The following is a 21,076-nucleotide window of genomic DNA, read 5'->3' on the forward strand; positions in this document are numbered from 1 at the left end:
AAGCCAAAAGTGAAAAGCTTGAAAAGAATTAAGAAACAATTCTGACGGCCCCCATTCACTGCAGAGGATGCACTGGTGAACAAGTGAAATGAATTTCTCCAAATGTGTTCTGATGAAGAAACAAACTTGTCTTGGATGACCTGAGGTTGAGTACATTTTCAGCAAATTTACATTTTTGGGTGAACTGTTTTATTTTGGTTCTGGCCATTTTACTTTCTCACCAAAGTTGAAAGTAAATACTGTGTATTTGGGATGGCAGTATTTCAATTTTGAAGAAAATATTAATTCTTTTTTAAAGAAGTCTCGTATGTTCACCATGCTTAATTAATTTGATCAAAATACAGTAAAGCAGTAATATTGGAAAATTATAAAAATTTTAAATAACAGTTTTCTATCTGAATATATTTTAAAATGTAATTTATTTCTGTGAGTCAAAGCTGAATTTTCAGCATCATTACTCCAGTCTTCAGAAATCATTTTAATATACTGATTTGCATAAAAATTTAGAAATCTTGATATATATATATATATATTATGTGTGTTTGTGTCTGTGTGTGAGTGTATTATAAAGAACATCATTTGTTTAAAATATAAATCTTTTGTAACATTATAAATATATTTACTTGATCAGTTTGTCCCCTTGCTGAATAGAAGTATTAATTTCTTAAAAAACTTTTAGAGGGTGTTTTTGTGTATATACTGTACAAATAGTATATATGAAAATTTTCCATAGTGAAGTGAATTATACTTTTCAAACAAGCAAGATAATAAAGCAGGAATCTTTATTTGAAAATGAATATTCATCGGTTTTCACATTGCAAGAAGAGACACGCTTTGTGGCCCCAGTAGCTCATGTAACATTCATGAGATGTTTCCAGGGATGACTTCAGGTGAAAAGCTCACTAACTCACTAACTCACTATACACACACTCGAACACACTCCTGCACATTTACATATTCATCTGTTTAGCAAACATCCCACTATATTTTTTAACCTTGCTTTGTCATGAATCAGCAGCATTTTATTTTGGAAATCACGCTTATTTTCCCCCAAGTTCTGCTGTAGACACACACACACACACACACACACACACACACACACACAGGTACAACAGGGCTTAATTTGTATCAGAAAAGCTGGATCTGGAATTGGATTGCAATTATTGACCATTTTCTGGATGGTCTTTAAGGTCAGCAGCCAATCAGAATTAACTTGACAATGTTTCTGCTCGAGCGTGATTAGTCACATGACATTTACAGCTCAAGTTATTATATAGAAAATGTCTTAACTTATTCCATGAGGTCTTAATGACCCTTTTCACAGATGCATTTCCACATTTTATGCTGTAAAATTTGTAATATTTTCATGGACATTTATACGTTTTTCATTTTTTCTATTTTAAAAATGTCACATTTAATTCAATGTATTAATTGCCATTTCTTTATTTGTGAAATTGCTAGCAATTGAAACTGCTACAAAGTAATTTTATTTGGAAGAAGTTATGGCAAATTTTAATTAATTAATTTAGTAGAAAATAGACAACTATCACTATTACTTTTGTCAAATTAATGAATGATTAATAATCATTAAATTCTTAATTTTGTAAAATAATTTTTTTTGAGGGAGTGTTGGCAATTTTTAAATTTCTTTCTTATGACCAACACAATTGATTACGCAGATATCTGATATATTATTTTTTTATATGAGATTATGATGATGGATATTTCTTCCTCTTTTGTGTAGTCATAAAAATGCTACACTGGTTTTGTTTCTTCTTCTATTGACGCAAATGGGAATGCAAAAATGATATTTGTTGTAGTTTCCATTCACGACTATAGACGTTTCTGATGAATTCAGCTTCTGAGAACCGCAGTAATGTGAAACGGGTCCATTGACAAATGAAGCACTGCTGACCTGGATACACCAACAGCTGGAAACAGGAAGGGATCTATTCGTCTAGAAATCAACAACAAAAAAACCTAAAGTGCAAAACAGCAGAGAAATACAACTTTCCATTTTCTCCATTATTAACATCTCTGTGTTCCCAAACTCACCTTTAATTTACAAATCAGTCTTGTACTCTAAGCGATGATGATGATAATGATGATGATGATGATGATGAAACATTGTTTCCGTACAGAAAAAAACTAAAATCATATCTCCACTGATACATTTATAGCTTAACATCAGTGTGTCACATATAAATGACGATACATAGTTACCTGGTTCATGTTTCATTTTTTAATTATTGCAGTATCGCTCATTTGATCCGGGGTGCATGGCCAGTGTGAGGAGATGAAAGGGTTAATGGTCCGATCCGCCAGAGGTCATAGTTCAAAGGTCAATAGGGGGCAAACAGTACATGTGTGTGAGCAGTCCTGATTGGCCCCGGTGTAGGGCGGAGCAGTGCGGTGGGGAGGGACTGAGTCTGAAAGAGGGCGGGGTTATGGCAGGCACGCAGAGGGAAGGAGGAGCTAATGGCAGCAGCAGCAGCAGCGACGGCTGCCAGGTGGGGCGGCATTATCCTGGTTGTCTGACACAAGTCTTTACCGACTGGCATCTTCACCTGCTGGACAGAGAACCGGGTTTTTTTTATTTTTTTTTATTGTACACTAATTAAAATTGTTAAAATGTTTTATATCTAAAATACCATTATGATAATTTTGCATGATAATTATTAAATGAATAATAATGACACATTCTTCAACATGATTCAAACACGTGCACATATAATAAGTATACTGTATAAAAATAAATATAAATATAAAAGAAAAGGAATATGCACACAGAAATATAGGACCAAGCTTGTGTAGATGTATTCCATCACGTCCACAAAAGTGCAAGCGCAGTGGCACTGATTTATTGTTGAACTCAAAAAACATTTTGTATTTGGCAGTTTCTTTGCACTCATTTTGAGGCCTCGATGGAATAAAAGGGAATCATTCAAAATTTTTGTATGCAAGTATGCAAATTTTATTAGTAAAACCCGTAATCAAATGGGTTGTATATAAACAGTGTTTCCCAACTTTTTTTTTTTTTAGCCACGGCACAGTTTTGAAAAGTAAAAAATCCCACGGCACACCACTAAGCACTGAAATATAACAAAATTGCATAAACATGCATTAAAACTGGATAATATATTTTAAGTAGTACTCACATTTAATGTGAAACTTGAGCTTGAGTATATGAACACAAGGTCATAGGTAGCTTCATGACAAAACAAAAAATGTATATGTCGTTGCTGTCGGGTGGAAACATTGTAGTATCTTTAAAACCACATTCACTTTCAGGAAATTTAAAAACAATATATATATATATATATAATTAAGCAGCGTCATCAGAGCTGGTATTGTGGCTTTATATTCAAACTCACACACACACACACACACACACACACACACACACACAAACATTACCCTTTATAGAGTAAAGAAAATGCTGTACTTATTCAAACATCAGTTCTTTATTTACCCTTGCAGTGTGAACGAGCAGCGATCTGTCTCTAGTCTGCGTGAGGCACTTCATTCTGAATGAATTATGACACTTATGAAGTTATGAGGTTATGAGGGTTTGCTGATAGTCCAGTGGCACATGAGGTTTACTCACAAGTTCTTTTTAATGCATTTCATTGGTTAATATTTGTAAAAACCACAAACGGATGTAAAGATGACTAATAGCATTTATTTAAAAGAATATCAATAATGACAAAACATAATAGTGATAGAGAGTTTTGATGATTTTTGATGACAATCTATCACAGTGGTTGGGAAACACTGTCCTAAAATCCTGCATATGCAGTGTGACTGAAGAGAGGTGTCCAAACCCGTATGTGGTTGTTCTTTTTCATGGATCACCAAACAGTTTCACTACAGCAACAGTTCACAGTGAACGCAAGCACCACAACAGTAGTCCACATGACTCAAGCGCTAGCTTCAAAAATGTCTGAATCATATGATAGATTTTGTTTGAGGAACAGACAAATTGAAATCACTCACTAAAAATCTTTGAAATCTCATTTGTGTTCACAGTGAGCTTGACAGATCTGGTCACCATGAGCTGGTGTTGCACGAAGCAATGCAGAAAAAAATATAACAATGACAGAATTTTCTGTCATTTTTGGGTGAGCTATCGCTTTAATAAACGGTATTGATGTGTACAATTCATCAGGACGTGTTATTTGAAAGGAAAACATTGTTTTGATAAATTTTCATCAAAACAATAGTTTCCTCTGTCTCTGGAGTCAAACAGGTTCTGAGAATACAATAATAAACTACACCACTGTTCAAAAGTTCAGGGTCACAGAAATGAATTACATTTTATATTCACATAGAAAAGAGTTATGTCAAATAATATTTCACATTATTACTGTTACTGTTTTTTTCATTTATAAATCTTACCGACCCTTTGATTTTGAATGGTAGCATATATTATTGTGTGTGTATATATATATATATATATATATATATATATATATATATATAACATAAACCAACACGTAATCTATACACGAACGAAGTCCTGGTCTTCATTATTTCCCATTGAACAGAATTATGTCACATCGTGAAAGTTAAATGTGTTGTAAAATCGATTCATCTTGTTTTTATTAAATATGGCATCACTCCATCATGCAACATCTGATTTCAAAATTTCCTTTATTGTTTGTCCATTTCTTTGAAATGAATGGGGTTGCTAAAGGATATTTTTCTCCAGGTATTTTAACCTTTCTGAAACGAGATGGCAGTTGCATTTAGAAGCGAGAGGATGCAGGAACCTACTGTCTGTTTGGTGGCTCCTCTTTGGGTTTTGGTGTAAGGACTGTACTTGGGTTTGGCTGGTTTCCCTGCAGCTCTGTCTTTGTGGCGTCTGCTGCTGATATGCTGATGATACAAACACAGAATGTGACGCAGATGTGATGAGCTGACAGAACCAGTTTACAGATTCTATTACAGCGTTCAATGCTATTATGATCTTTGCATTCCAAATTAAAATACAATTTGCACTGCAGACTATTTGCTTTAAGCATTTAACACACACACACACACACGTTTGTTTTTGTGAAAAGTGGGTTCATCCCACAGGTGTAATGGTTTTTATACTGTACAAACTGTATATTCTCTGGCCCTACACCAACCCTACACCTAACCCTAACCCTCACAGGTAACTTTGTGCATTTTTACTTTCTCAAAAAACTCTTTCTGTATGATTTATAAGCGTTTTGAAAAATGGGGACATGGGTTATGTCCTCATAAGTCACCCTCTCCTTGTAATACCTGTGTCATACCCATGTCATTATACAGAGTTGTGTCCTGATATGACACAAAAACATGCCCACACACACACACACACACACATATATATATACTTATGTTACCATCTCCATAAAATAAACACTATAACACTGCAATAAAGCAAGTACTTCAAGAACAGGCAATAAATACTTTTATTTTAGTAAAATAGCAACCAATATTTCACTAAAACATCTGTGTTACATAATAAATGAAATCTCACTAGCAAAACTTAGTAGTCAAATGAGTTGTGTTTTACAGTGACTGAAATCCATGCAGTGCAGTGTCTAGCTGATCTTTTTCTTTCAGAGCGACAGACAAAGGAGGTTCGGCGTTCACCTGCTTGAGCTGCGTCTCTGAATTAACGTGCACGTCGCAGGTTTCACAGTGGAATGTCTTGTTCTGCAGGCCCGTGTCTGCTTTAGTGAGGGCTGTCAGCTTGCTCTTCAGCCCGGGCCTGAGGAACGATTTGATGGAGCCGATCCCACTCCGAGCCTCCAGCATGGTTTTGTGTTTGGTGCCTGAGGAACAAAACATGACAGGTTCAAAACATTTATCACCTTAATGATACGCCTTTGCCAGAGAGAAAAAAAACCTTAGGGCTGGAAGGGATCTTTAGCACTGATGCATCAATATTCTAAGTAGTTTTAAATGTATTAGTACTAAGTATATATCAAAAGAGTGAGTGAGTTTATGTTTCTTGTTGATCTTAAACTAAAGGTTTTTGCTTGTATACTTGAAACTAATTTTGAAGACAAACATAAATGTGTAGCTTCTGTACAAAATTAAATGATATGGATAAGCTTGATCAAATAGTGCTTCAAATATAGCTTCTATGAGCCGCAGCTCTGGTTTCAGTAATTTTATTAATTAATATTCTCCTTAAAAATCTTTCAAAAGATTCAAACCATGAACCAATCAAACAGTGTTTCAAAACAGACAGACGGTAAAGATTTTTAATGCTTGTTCATCGAGGCTGTATTTATTTGACCAAAACACAGTAATATTTTTACAGTTTAAAGACCTGTTTTCTATTTGAAAATATGTTAAAATGTAATTTATTCCTGTGATGCCAATCTGTATTTTCAGCATCATTCCTCCAGTCTTCAGTGTCACATGATCTTCAGGAATCACTCTGAAGCATTTTTGATTATTACTAATGTTGAAAACAGTTGTACTGCTGAATATTTATGTGGAAACCATAATTTTTAGGATTCTCAGATGAATAGAAAGTTCAAAACACCAGCATTAAATTTACATAGAAATATTTTGTAACATTATGTCTTTACTGTCATTTTTAATCAATTTAATGCATCCCTGCTGAATAAAAGCATTTAATTTCTTGAAAAAAACTTTTGAAACAATAGTTTTGCTAATTATCATGTTAATGTAACCTAAATACCCTGAAAAATATCCCCACAACCCAACTTGACATATATCATCATAACAAAGGTGCAGTATCTTGCTGTAGTACTTGATTATTTTAGTAGTACTTCATTTTCTATTCATTTACCTTTTTAAAGTCTTGGACTTGTAGTTTCTAATAAAGAAGCTGTGCATTACAGTAATTGAAATTTACTGTAAAATGTCAAATTCACTGTAATCTTGAGTGACTTCTAGCTTTTATAAAACTGCAGCAACAACATAAAAGGCCCTTTTTAAAGAGTATGTTACTTGAGCTCTGTTGTCCTGCATGTGTCTGAAGAAGACCTGATTCTAAAAAAAGGCTCTGAGAAGCTGCTTACCGGTATTATGTGCGTCCAGCTGTGACACAGAGTTGACGGCCACCTTACAGAGGGAGCAGTAGAGCAGACGCAGGGCTTTCTCATCCTCCGTCTCTGGACTGACGGCGGGGTCGTTCTCTTCTGGTTCAGGCGGGATGGGGGTGATGGAGCGGCCGTCCTCTCCTCCTGATACTGAGGTAGACTCTGGCTCTGTGGGCTCCACCCCGGAGCCAAACACTGGGGCAGAAGAGGGGGATGAAGGGGTCACAGGCACCCCATGACTCCCACCTGTAAAAGACAAATAACCCGTCACTGGTAAGTGTAAAAATAATAGCTTGCTTAAATAATAATAATAGCTTTACTGTTTTATTAGAAGTCCATTGTTTTGAACTCAAATCCTTCATAATGTGAAGCTTTTCTTGCAGGGATGCCAGACTCATCATTCATATATAATGAATAATTGTTTTGTTTCCATTTATCAAGGTCCAAATATAAATAGAAAATAATTACAAATGAAGTACTTTTCATTTTTAAAGCACTTAATGAAATGGATTATACAAAGACATATTATAGAAAAAGATTATACAAAAACATTTTGCTCAATTTCCAGCATAAATAAACACACACACACACACACACACACAAAACGAATAGCAAATAATCATTATTTAATAAGTTTATTAATACAATATTTATATAATAAAAAAATAATTTAATACAACTTAAAAATAAGGCTAAAAGAAACAATTTAAATTTAAAAAGCAAACAAATAAATAAATACGTCCAGACTCGTCATTTATAATGAATAACTTATCCCTGAAGTTCTAAATATGAAGAGAACATTATTATAAATTAGAACAATTATTTATTAGAATATACAAAGAAAAACAATTTTTGGACAATTTCCTGCATAACTAACAAACTACATGGCAATACAAAATAAATTTTATTAAACAACTATAATAATTTAATAAATTGCTAAATTTTTAAAACAATATTTGAAACACAAACAAGCAAATAAATAAATAGAGACGCGTTATTCATTAATTATAAATCATCAAGTTTCAAATAAACTGTAAAAAAAATGATTGAAAAGTACAGTACCTTTCATTTTTAAAGTATTTAATTGAATGGACTATGCAATGTAAAATAATTGAAATAATAAAATTAAGTTAATACAAGTTAAATAAAATTGAACTAAATAAATATGATAAACTCATTCATATTTTTCTAATCTGAAGCATTGTATTTGAGGCACATAACAGTAAGATATTTCTAATTATAAGCACATTATACTGTCCACTGGATGGATGAGTATTGGATTGTGTTTTGGATGAATAAATATGCAGCAGGCACATATAAACACAAACCATGATGTCACTGATGACTTGTCAACTTCTAAAAGCTCCTTCGGTGCCATCGTCAATAATACATGAGCACTTTATTCCATCAAGCAGCACTCTCACGTTCTGATCGTGAGTTTTTCCCCAAGTGTTGGACTAGCTTTGATTTGAAGACTTCCTTTTTTGTGCTGGAAAATAACTGTGTTAAATATTGAGATCAATGGCGCCACACGCCAGTATTACCTAATGTGGTCGACACTGAAATTAATTGCAGTGAATAAGATAAACTGCCGCTGAATTTCCCCAGATGAGGTCTGGTTCTGGCAGGATGCTCTGATCAATGTCTGAAGGGTCTGAACTCTTCGTACAATAATAACACAGAGGCTCTCTTAATATCAAACCCTGGGGACTCAATCGATACTGAATTATGTTGTTCTATTTCGTTGACCCGTAAAGTAGAGTCTTTTATTTATCCCAGAGCTCCTCTTTGGATCATCTGTAAAAGAAAAGAGACATGGATGCTAACTAATTAGTTAGTGTCACAGTGCGCTTACTGCGAGGAATGAGAAAACAAAGGAGCAAGGAGATGTGAGAGGATCCAGAACAATCAGACTTTATTTAGAAATATATGGGAACATGCATGTAGCACACAGGGATTGATGGTTAAAACTAGACACCAGACTCGGGAAAACACAGGGCTAATAAACACAGGGAAAGTAATCAGGGAGAACTGAAACAGGTGGAGTAATTAATTAAAACCCATGGAAACTAAAGAGGGAACACCTGAAATCAAAGAACACAATCAACATGAAGGAGAAGCTAGGTCACAAAAGGGAACAAGGAACAGGTGGGAGAGGAAAACAAAAACCAAAACAGTCCATGGGTGTGACGGTTAACCCCAGGGCGGCAACATTATTTTATTTATTTTGAAAATCTATTAATCTTATGATTAAGCGAAAAAATTCAAAGAGCGGAAAAAAATTCAAGCAGTTCTGTCTTGGCAAGGTTGAGTTGAAGGTGATGGTCCATCATCCAGGAAGAAATGTCTGTTAGACAAGCTGAGATGCGAATAGCTACCGTCGGATCATCAGGATGGAATGAGAGGTAGAGTTGAGTGTCATCAGCATAGCAGTGGTATAAAAAGCCATGTTTCTGAATGACAGAACCTAATGATGCCATGTAGACAGAGAAGAGAAGTGGTCCAAGAACTGAGCCCTGAGGCACCCCATTAGTTAGATGTTGAGACTTGGACACCTCACCTCTCCAAGATACTTTGAAGGACCTATCTTATAGGTATAACTCAAACCATTGAAGTGTGGTTCCTGAGGTGCCTTTTGCCAGTAGGGTTGATAGGAGGATCAGGTGGTTAACCATGTCAAAAGCAGCAGACAGATCAAGCAGGATAAGAACTGAAGATTTGGATTCTGCTCTTGCCAGTCTTAGAGCTTCAACAACTGAGAGCAAGGCAGTCTCAGTTGAATGTCCACTTCTGAAGCCAGATTGGTTGCTGTCAAGGAGATTGTTGTGTGTGAGAAATGTAGAGACTTGGTTGAACACAGCTCGTTCAAGTGTTTTTGCAATGAAAGGAAGAAGGGAAACTGGTATGTAGTTCTCTAAAAGAGATGGGTTGAGGTTGGGTTTCTTAAGTAGTGGAGTTATACGTGCCTGTCTAAATGATGAGGGAAAAACACCAGTGTGGAGGGATGTGTTGATGATGTGAGTGAGTGCAGGTACAACTGCAGGAGAAATGGCTTGAAGAAGATGAGATGGAATAGGATTAAGCGGGCAAGTTGTAGGGTGATTAGAAAGAATGAGTTTTGAGACTTCTGCCTCAGAGAATGAAGAGAAGGATGTAAATGAGTGTATGTTTACTGGTGATATGAGCTTGACTGATTGTGGTGTGGAAAATTGTGCACTAATGTGTTTAATGTGTTTAATGTGTTAAAGTCGTCAGCTATTAGAGATGAAGCATGAGGGGGAGGAGGAGGACAAAGAAGTGAGGAAAATGTTTTAAAAAGCATGCAAGAGTTAGATGAATTGTTAATTTTGTTATGGTAGTATGTCATTTTAGCAGAGGAGACATTAGCAGAGAAAGAAGATAGGAGTGACTGATACACAATAAGGTCAGTATTATTATATTAACCACTGTTAATATTAGTTTTTTATATGTTATTTCATAGTTTTGCTTTGAAAAAATGCATTAGTAAATGCTGAGATAAAATAAGTTAACTAATGTTACCAAATGAAACCTTATTGTAAAGTGTTACCATATTTATCAATATTTTGAATTAGGTTTTATTTTTGTTTTCAGTTTTATTTAATTTACTTCAAATTTATTAGGTTTTTAAATATAATTTTTTACATTTTAAATGTATGTTTTATTTGTATCTTTTAATAGTTTCAGTTTTAATACTCATTCAGTGCATGTGTGTGAAGGAGCACAACATCATCATCTGGAAAGAATTATGTCCTATTTGTGTAGGATGTTGAATCACAGGTAATTTAACCAATTATGCATCATATTCCATTTAATGATTCCTGTTCCATAATGACTCCATTAATGATTCTTTTATTACTTTTGAGGAAAACCCTCAGATAAATAATTCTGATTATATACTAAACAAACACAACACTATTTGTGGTAACATCTAAAACAAGAACTAATTCTCATTAAAAGGAACCGATTCAAAAGAGTCATTTGTTTATGAATCGGATTTCACTAGTGCAGCATGTTCATGATTTTGTGCAACCATTTAGGATAATGCAAAAGAAAACAATAAAGACTGAATCTACAGCAGCACAGTTGTTCATAATCTAAAAGAAAAAAAATATTAAACTTATCTTTGCTGCAAGAACACTGTAAGTATATTATGAAAACAGACCAAGCAATTTAGACCATATTTTCCACCCAGCTTTAATTTTTCAGTGAAGAGGTAATTTAAAACAGCTCCACTCCCCAATTAATCAATTTACCACTGATGTCAAAAGTCCACAAAGTAATTTGTTGTTTATGAGGAGATTCACCTTGAACGACAGATAAAGAGTAAGGGAGGTGGGCAGCAGCGCTGACCTGAACATTAGCCTCATTTTCATCTAACATCAGGAAGCTCAGATCACAACCGGCCGACTCTACAGGAAGTCTGGCACATCCCGAACTAAGACGTGTGATCAATTTGAGCAGCATTTGTGTGTGATAATAAGTCATTAAAGGGTCGTTTGTGAGAGTACAGGCTGTTTTGATTGTCTGTCGGTGTGCTGGTGATCTATAGACTCTGCTTTGACATGTGTGCCAAAAGAAGGAGAAACACACACAGGTAGAACATCAAAGAAGGAAAAAGACAAAGAGATAAATGGTTCCTCATTAATGACTGGATTGGCTTTGATCAGTCTGCTCTATCAATGTGCTGAAGGTGACAGAACAGATCTGGGTCAGTCAGTGCAATTCATTTTTATGTCACCAGTCATATTCAGAAGCCCTAAAAAAATGGAAATAAAATATCACAACGACACACATTTTTTTCTTCAATGCTAAAATGCAATCACACATTTTGAAATTGTGGCTAAAGATCCATAATGCTCTGTATGCAACACTTTCTTAATGAATTATAAAAAATAAATAAACAAATCAAAGTGTTTTTTGAGAATATTGTTTTAACTTGTGATATATTAGTTTTTATAGGTTTTTCCCAGCATTGCTTTTCATCCATTTTGGAAAGAAAACAGCAGCACAAACATCTGTAAGTATGAAAAAAATAAATATATAAACTATTTTATCTGGTTGGTCGCAATCTAAAACATATCATGCGTTTTGATAAAATTACAGATATCAGTAGTTTTCCATTTAAAAAGATTATTAATAATCTAATAATGTGTGTGTGTGTGTGTGTGTGTGTGTGTATTAACTAAAATAAAATATTCAAAATAGTTGCCATTTTCATTTAGTTTAACTTGAATACCTGAGATAAAAATTAATAAAAACTGTATAGATGTTTAAAAAACAAATACAAATGACAAGATTAATTAAACATGCTATTATCAGATCTAATATTAATGCACAATATTAGTTAACAAAATTTTAAATATTAATATTGTTTATATAAAATAAAATAGTATATTTAGACTGATACAATTACAAAATCAACATTTCAAAATATTAAATTATGAATTTTTTAAATAATAATAAATATTTTTATTAATAATAAACATTCATAAAATGATAAATGTAAACCGAATAATTTGACAATTAAATTATACCAATCATGAAAAAAATACATCAAGTAACTCTCCTGTCCGGTTCTGCTGATGTGCCTAAACGCTCTGCCAATCTTTAATTACAGGGGCAGTAATAAGCGCACATCTCCATAATCCGTCCACCCTCTTTATTATACCAACTAATCAGAAAGTTCCCTTGAGTTTTGATTACATTTTCACCATGATGCTGGATTAAGGCCTCTAATTATAATGATTACGCCCCATTATGAATCACACTGACTTGTGAAATCAGTCCCGAGGGCCAGGCGTTCCTGTCAGACCTCTGTTTTTTTTATTAATCGCCCCAAATATCTCATTTAGAAATTCTCCATATTTTATAGAGAGTAATAGCTTCTGTAAAACACCAGTGAGGAGGTCATTTGTGCTGCAGCCTTGTCTAAAGCGCCGCGACAAGACCGAATACAAACCTGCTGCGTGATGCAACACATTCACATCCCCACCAGAATATTTTGCTACATGAATATCTGAACAAGCAATATGTGACCATGGACAACAAAACAAGTCTTAAGCGTCAATTTTTGATTTATACATCATCTGAAATCTGAATAAATAAGATTTCCATTGATGTATGGTTTTTGGGATCAGAAAATATTTGTCTAAGCTACAACTATTTGAATATCAGGAATCTGAGAAAAATAAAATAAAATCTAAATATTGGGAAAATCGCCTTCTTAGCAAGATCTTAGCAATTCATATTACTTATCAAAAATTATGTTTTGATATATTTACGGTAGGAAATTTACAAAATATCTTCATGGAACATGATATTTACTTAATATCTTAATGATTTTTGTCATAAAAGAAAAAATTATCATTTTTACCCATTCAATGTTTTTTTTGGCTATTGCTACAAATTATACCATAGAGACTTATTACTGCGTTTTGTGCTCCAGTGACACATATGTCACAAGAACAAAGCCTCTGCTTTTAAACAAAAAAAGCTCCTAAAATGTTTGGCAGTTTTGTATTTGTATGCTGTTTAATAATTTATGATCACGTTATTTTACATATGCATCTGGTTAAATATGTGCTTCTGCTTCTTCTCCACCATGTTGTGATCCTGAGATTCAGTACTTTTCAGAAGATGTTTTATAGCGCCTCCTACCGTAAAAAAAAAACGTGGAAATACGGAAAACCAGAACATTTCTTTTTTTAATTTAAACAGGGTAAATTGGTGACAGTAAAGACATTTAGAACGTTTTCAAAACACTGTCCCTTTGAAAGTTATTTTCATCAGATATTCCTGAAAAATAAAATTTATCACAGTTTTTACAACAATAGAAGTAGCACGATTGATATTAACATTGATAATAATCAGAAATGTTTCTTGAGCAGCAAATCAGTATATAAGAATGATTTTTGAAGATCATGTGACACTGAAGACTGGACTAATGATGCTGAAAATTCAGATTGGCATCACAGGAATAAATTACATTTTACCATACATTCACATAGAAAACAGTTCTTTTAAATGGTAAGAATATTTTAAAATGTTACTGTATTTTTGATCAAATAAATGCAGGCTTGGTGAGCAGAAGGGACTTAAAAGGTCTTTAATGTTTAGTTTTATTTTTTTATATTTTCTGATTTCGTTTAAATTTTAATTAATTGATTTTGATGTTTTGTCATTTTTATTAGTTTTTCTTTCTTTTTCTACTCAGACTTATTTTAGTATATCAAGTTAAACTAAATGAAACAAAAACGATAAATGAATTTTGAATACAAAAAAATAGACATATTAAGAAAAACTAATAAAAATCTGAAAATATAAAAATATACACAAATAAAACTAAAATTTAAAGACCTTTTAAGTCAAGTCAAGTCAAGTCATCTCCATTATTTCTGAAATAAGTAAAAATAAAAAAAATAAAAATAAAAAAAAGAGGCATTAATACCATTGCTTCCAACCACTTAAATATGGAAATAACTGTTATAATGAAATAATTTCCATCAGTATTTTTTTCTTGTTTTCCCGTGTGAATGTCTAAAGATTGTGAGTCTAAATGTTTTGTGTGAAATTGATCAAAATCAAGCAAGTTTATGATAAAAAAACAAAACAAACAAACAACAAAGATCTGCCAATGGGCTCAGAAAAAAACCATTTAATTCTTAGAGGAAACAAGATTTTATTCACCACTGATGGATATTTATTCTTGTTTTAAACAAGCTTTTTTCAATTCCTCAGAAAATAAGACTTAATATCTTAATTTTTCATCTCAAGTAAATGTATTTTAATTTAAGGATGTTTAGACATTTGTGTCTAAAAACAAGACACAAATACTGTGCACATGCAATACATTTAAGACCTTTACTCTGATTAAGGCCTTTTTAAGACACCCTGCAGAAACTCTATCTCAACGCTGCTAAAATATCACTGATCTGAACACATTTGGAAACACTGTTGATATCCCTGGGCACTTTTTCTCAGGAGAAACATCTGATAAGCATCAGGTTTTTAGGTGAAATTGCAGTTTTAGAGCACCGTCCCGTTCCATAAACCAGCTCTGAATCACGTGAAAGCATCTGAAGTCTGGTCTGTTCTTCTCTCTTTCCTGACTCGTGCTTTCTGTCGCATTGTGCAGCTGTCTGAGCTGGTGTCCCTCCCCTGACAATCTGCTCTTTTAAAGCTAATATCAGGGTACATTTCCTCCGGCACTGGACTGGAACAGAGAGATGGAAGCGTCTCTGTCACACACATGCGGCTGCTGACTCATCTTCTCATCTACAGTGGCTCTCTCTCTGCACAATGACCATCTCGGGCATCACATCAGAGGATGGCAGCATGACCATCTCTCTCTCTGCCTCAGATAACGGCCATTTGTGCTGTTGCTGAGGCTGATGCTGCCGTCTAACTGAGTAGATGTCATTTTCAGCTCTGACAGTGTCTTACTTCTGTTTCCTTTTTTTATTTGTAGATGTCTGTGGCGTGGCTAGATCTGCAGGCGCTGTAGTGTTTTTTTTCTAGCCTCAAATGTTTTAGATGCACCAGGGTAAATGAAGTAAGCCAGTTTTTACTCTCAATAATGGTTCACTAGTAATTAGTTCAACAAAGTTACTACAACTACAAATAATTATACTTATAATAATAATGTAAAACACTTTTCTAGGGATTTTAAAACCATAATATCCACATCTAAACAAAACAAGCCTTGCAGCCTATGCATGCAAACACAGGACAGCAGAATGCAAACGTGCACAGAAGTTTTGTCTTTTGTTTTTGAAGCTTTCATTTTTGCGAACTATATAACTATATAATTATATAAATATGTAATATGTTCAATAAAAATAACAATATAAATAATTTACGTAAATAATATTTACATTAAATTATATATTATGTATATCCTATTAAATACTATATATTATATTTATTTATATTTATATATATTATAAAGTATAAACATTAGACAATTAGCAAAATACATAATTAATAATCAATATATTTCTCTGTTACAAACATATCATTGTATGAAATCATTATGCTTTTTATATAATACTTTTATATAATTTTTTATATAATACTTTTATATAATAATAATTTTTATAATACAAATTCTTCTGCTATATAAATAATGTTAATATGAATAAAATATATTATCCATCATCATTATATATATTTACACATTTATTTATTTACATACATGTTTATTTATATATTTTTCATTATGTGTGTATATAATAACTTTTTTATTTATAATACTTTTAATTATATAGCAGAAAAACAAATAAATTAATATTGATAAATATTTTGCAAATATATATATATATATATAGATATATATATACACAGTACAGACCAAAAGTTTGGAAACATTACTATTTTTAGTGTTTTTGAAAGAAGTTTCTTCTGCTCATCAAGTCTGCATTTATTTGATCAAAAATACAGAAAAAACTGTAATATTGTGAAATATTATTACAACTTAAAATAATAGTTTTCTATTTGAATATACTTTAAAAAAATAATTTACTTCTGTGATGCAAAGCTGAATTTTCAGCATCATTCCTCCAGCCTTCAGTGTCACATGTAACATCAGTCTATCACATGATCATTTAGAAATCATTCTAATATTCTGATTTATTATGAGTGTTGGAAACAGTTCTGCTGTCTAATATATTTGATCAATAAAAGGTTACAAAGAACTGCATTTATTAAAAAAAATATATATATATCTAATAATATATATTCTAATAATATATTTTCTTTACTATCACTTTTTATCAATTTAACACATCCTTGCTGAATAAAAGTATTGATTTTATTTAAAAAGAAGAAAGAAAAAAAAGAATTACTGACCCCAAATTACTGTCCAGTAGTGTATATTGTTATTACAAAATATTTATATATCAAAAACGTAGCTTCTTTTTTTTTTTTTTTTTTTTACTTTTTATTCATCAAAGTATCCTAAAAAAGTATCACATGTTCTGAAAAAATATTAAGCAGCAGAACTGTTTCCAACTTTGATAATGAATCATCATATTAGAATAATTTCTAAAGGATCATGTGATAATGATCCTAAAAATTCAGCTTTGCATCACAGAAATAAAAGATAATTTAAAGTATAATAAATTTAAAAATTATATAATTATATATATTATTTGATCAAATAAATGCAGGCTTGATGAGCAGAAGAAACTTCTTTCAAAAACATTAAAAATAGTAATGTTTCCAAACTTTTGGTCTGTACTGTATATATATATATATATATATATATATAGATAGATAGATAGATAGATAGATAGATAGATAGATAGATAGATAGATAAATGCAAAAACTAAAAGTACACATACCAACAATACGAGTATCTCTGCCATAGAGTATGCATATATTTCATATATATTTTTTGCAAGGTCCAAAGCAACTTTCATGCTGAAGTCTAGCACGACCTTTACAGAGAAGCCCCAAGCTAAGAAATTCATTACGAATGCAGTGACATCCAGATGGAATGTAACAAACACCTCCAAAGTATGTAGTCACATGCATACATATTCTCTTCCCACACATAATTCACTTCCCAGCCCTGACAAATGACAACCTTGAATTAAACACATTAAATAGCCACTCAAAAGAGCAGACAATCTCACGCGCTGCTTTCTGCTCTCTGAAGCCACCGTATTAGTATCTGAGCCTCTGCTATTCATTACATGCGGAAAATAAACTCTAGATAATGCAGGTTTCATCCGCCTCCACAATTCATCTCTCTGACATCTACGCACATTAATATTCATTAATGAGTGGCATTTTGACCAGCAAATGCCGAGCTCACCCCAAATGCTGGGAATGGGAGAGAATCGGTGGGGTTTGATGCTGCGGTCGGTATGATGTGGCCTGATTTATCGGGAGGTTTCTGGCCCTGCGTGATCATGTACTCAACTGAGTCACGGTGCCCTTCTTTATTCGCAGGCTGTATTAATGCAAACAATACACCGGCTCGATTAGTTTTCTGATAACAGCAGAGGTAGGTCACCGATCCATGCATTTCCATTCCAGAGATACAAAGGAGGGAATTGACTTAAATAAATTGCACCCACTGAAGATAGGGCCATATATTTGCATGTGTTGTTTTAGCACCTTTCGCTAAAGAATTATGCAAATTACACAGCACAAATGTATACAAAAGACTTGTGGTAAATGCAGTGTGTGCATGGTGCAAAACCCAGTTTTGAGTACTAAAGAGTGTAGGAAGCAGCAGACTACAATATCATGATCTAACATACTTAATGTGACTCCACAGCATCTCTCCACAAGATCACTGGCCTTATTGTTAATGCATTATCAGTAATGAGTCTCATTTACAAAGAAAGGACACGGCAAAGAATACAAATACTGAATTTAAATGCAGAATATCCTTATTTTAGCACATGTGCCTGGTTAAACTGGATAGCCATGGAGTCAAAAAGATTATTCATATAGTTGCAAGTAAATAAAGTACTGCAGAAGATAAAGCTGTACTTACTGCAAAGAATAGTTCACCCACAAACTAAAATTTGCTTAGAATGTACTTACCCTCAGGCCATCCAAGATGTAGATGAATCTGTTTCATCATTTGAACAGATTTAGAGAAATTTAGCATTCAACCAATGGATGCTCTGCAGTGAATGGGTGCCGTCAGAATGAGAGTCCAAACAGCTGATAAAAACATCACAATAATCCACAAGTAATCCATAGGACTCCAGTCCATCAGTTAAGATCTGGAGAAGTGAAAGCTGCATGTTTGTTAGAAACAAATCCGACACTGAGAAGTCCTTAACTTCAAAACAGTTTTGCATGGAATGCTACATTTCTCCAAATCTGATGAAGAAACAGACTCATCTACATCTTGGATAGCCTCAGGGTGGATACATTTTCAGCAAATTAAATTTTTGGGGTGAACTATTCCTTTGAAAAAAAGAATATTGGCAAAAAAAAAAAAAGAAAGAAAAAAGGCAGGACCTGGCATCGACATGCATTTAGCAAGTTATCTTTTGCAGTATTTTTAACTTTATGATTAATCCTTTTGACTTAAGTAAATTAAAAATGGAAAAAAGCAAGGTGTGCTGCAAAAGAAAGTGTTTTGCATTAAAAAAATCTAGTTTCCTTTACATGCATTGGGGTTCTTTTTGCAATTAAATACAGACTGCATGCAAAACCATTGCAACTGTTTAGTGAACTCACCACAAAGTGTTGGCAAGAACAACAGTTGGTAACCAAAACATGTTGTTATGAAAAGCATAATGCAAACAGAACACAAATTACAAACACTAGTGCCTATTTTGTGTTTGCGTTTGGTGTTGCATCTACGAGTCCAAACAAACTGCATTTCCTCTTGCTCATAGTGATGAGGCATTGCTTTATAATGGCTTGTGGAGGAGCGTCTCTCTGACTTCAGGCAACACTTTTGCCTTAAAATGCCACAAATTAGATTACACCAGGTGTTTTAGTACAAATAGACATTTTCATTGGGAAAGCGTTACTGCTGGGCCTAAACAAGCAGAACAAAAAAGAGTGAAGTAAATTATTGGTTCCAGACATGTGTTGAGTGCACCTTATTCCACAAAGTGCTTACATATACAATTTTGTGCCATGAGACTCCAGCAACCTGATCCAGCTGTAATTCTGCAGAGAATACAGCCAACCCCTAGCCTGGCCAGCCAGACCGCGAAATACATTTTGCTGCCGCTAGGGTGCGTCTAGATTTCTAGGCTAGCCAACCCCTGGATCTCTAACAAACACTCAGGAGGATGCTGTTTGCTTTGGATCATCTGAAACCCCTTACGAAAAAGAAGTTACTTACTTATGCACTTCTCAGAAATATACTTAAAATGATATTTAAGTACTGTATACTTGACTTCTACTTACAAAAAGTCTAAATATATTTGAACTATACTTGTGCTCCCAGAATCCGAAACAACAGATACTAACACATGTAATCTAACACGATCATGTGACAAGAAACAGCATCAAAACTGTAATGTTATGGAAAAAAATGTTGACCGATGAAGGGGTAATAATTACAGTCAAGTTTGGGGTGTTGATCGACTCCATCTACTTTTTGATTATCATTCTGAATCGAATCGAAATAGTATTTTTTCAGCTTTTTGTTCAAAATGTTATTCCATATTTTTTTATATAATGAAACCCACATTAAAGTGTTTAAAAAAAGAACCAATGAAGCTAGAATAAAATGTTTTTGTAAGCAGATACCATGTTCTTCCTTTAGATGTGTTGTATGTTCAGATATTCATATAAAAATATATACAAATTCAAACCTAAATAGGGACATAGTAGTATACTTAAAGTATGATGTAAAGTTCACTTAAAGAAAGAAACTTATGAGTATACTTGCAGTATAAAGTTACTAAACTAGTAGTTAACTGAGACTGTACTTCAAAGTGTACAAAGTATTTAATTAGTAAACTCAGTATACATATAAGTTCACTTTTAGTATAATTGCAGTACAAACTACAAACATAGAGGTAAACTAGTTGTGTACTCAAAGTTTGCTACTTTTATACTTAAAAGTATACTTTTATATACTAGAAAGTGGGTCAATTTCGTCCCAATGAGTGAAACAGTGCACTTACAAGAATACTACTAGAACACTGATATTTGTACACTTACTACATAAAGCATGCTTAAAAATATACTTGAACTTTACTTAAGTATACTTGAAGTATACTACTTTTTGGTAAGGGACAGCAGTACGAGTCATACCGAACCACCAGAGCGATATGTATAACTTCACTGTACTGCAGAAGAATATTAAGACCAGGAGATGTCAATGAAAACCAGAACCTGAAGTGGGTGTCATGCTATTTTCCACTGGTGCTCATAAACATAAAGTACTGTACTGGTGCAATACCAACACAATTACTGCAAAACGCTTGCCTAGGACCCAAAATATGGCCTTTAATATGATTCTTGGAACATATTTCTTGTTTCCGGTTATGAGAGAAAGCTCTTTGTGACAGAA

General features: G+C 33.4%; 1 protein-coding gene across 7 annotated transcripts in view; it reads right to left on the bottom strand.

The window, feature by feature from the left end:
* Positions 1–1,609: 1,609 nt before the first annotated feature.
* Positions 1,610–21,076, bottom strand: part of LOC132103424 (zinc finger protein 385D-like) — a 93,879-nt gene continuing 74,412 nt past the window's right edge. For 3 of the 7 annotated variants that reach the window (XM_059508521.1, XM_059508522.1, XM_059508519.1), the window contains 4 exons: positions 7,032–7,298; positions 5,626–5,807; positions 4,777–4,878; positions 1,610–2,570 (listed from right to left, as the gene is read on the bottom strand). In XM_059508521.1, coding sequence (XP_059364504.1) covers positions 2,343–2,570; positions 4,777–4,878; positions 5,626–5,807; positions 7,032–7,298 — 779 coding nt within the window. In that variant the 3' untranslated portion in view covers positions 1,610–2,342. The remainder of the gene's footprint in view (positions 2,571–4,776; positions 4,879–5,625; positions 5,808–7,031; positions 7,299–21,076) is intronic. The other 4 variants (XR_009423383.1, XR_009423381.1, XR_009423382.1 and 1 more) reach the window with 4 other exon arrangements.

The sequence above is a fragment of the Carassius carassius genome, chromosome 24 (genome assembly GCF_963082965.1).
Source record: "Carassius carassius chromosome 24, fCarCar2.1, whole genome shotgun sequence".
In the NCBI taxonomy this organism is placed as follows: Eukaryota; Metazoa; Chordata; class Actinopteri; order Cypriniformes; family Cyprinidae; genus Carassius; species Carassius carassius.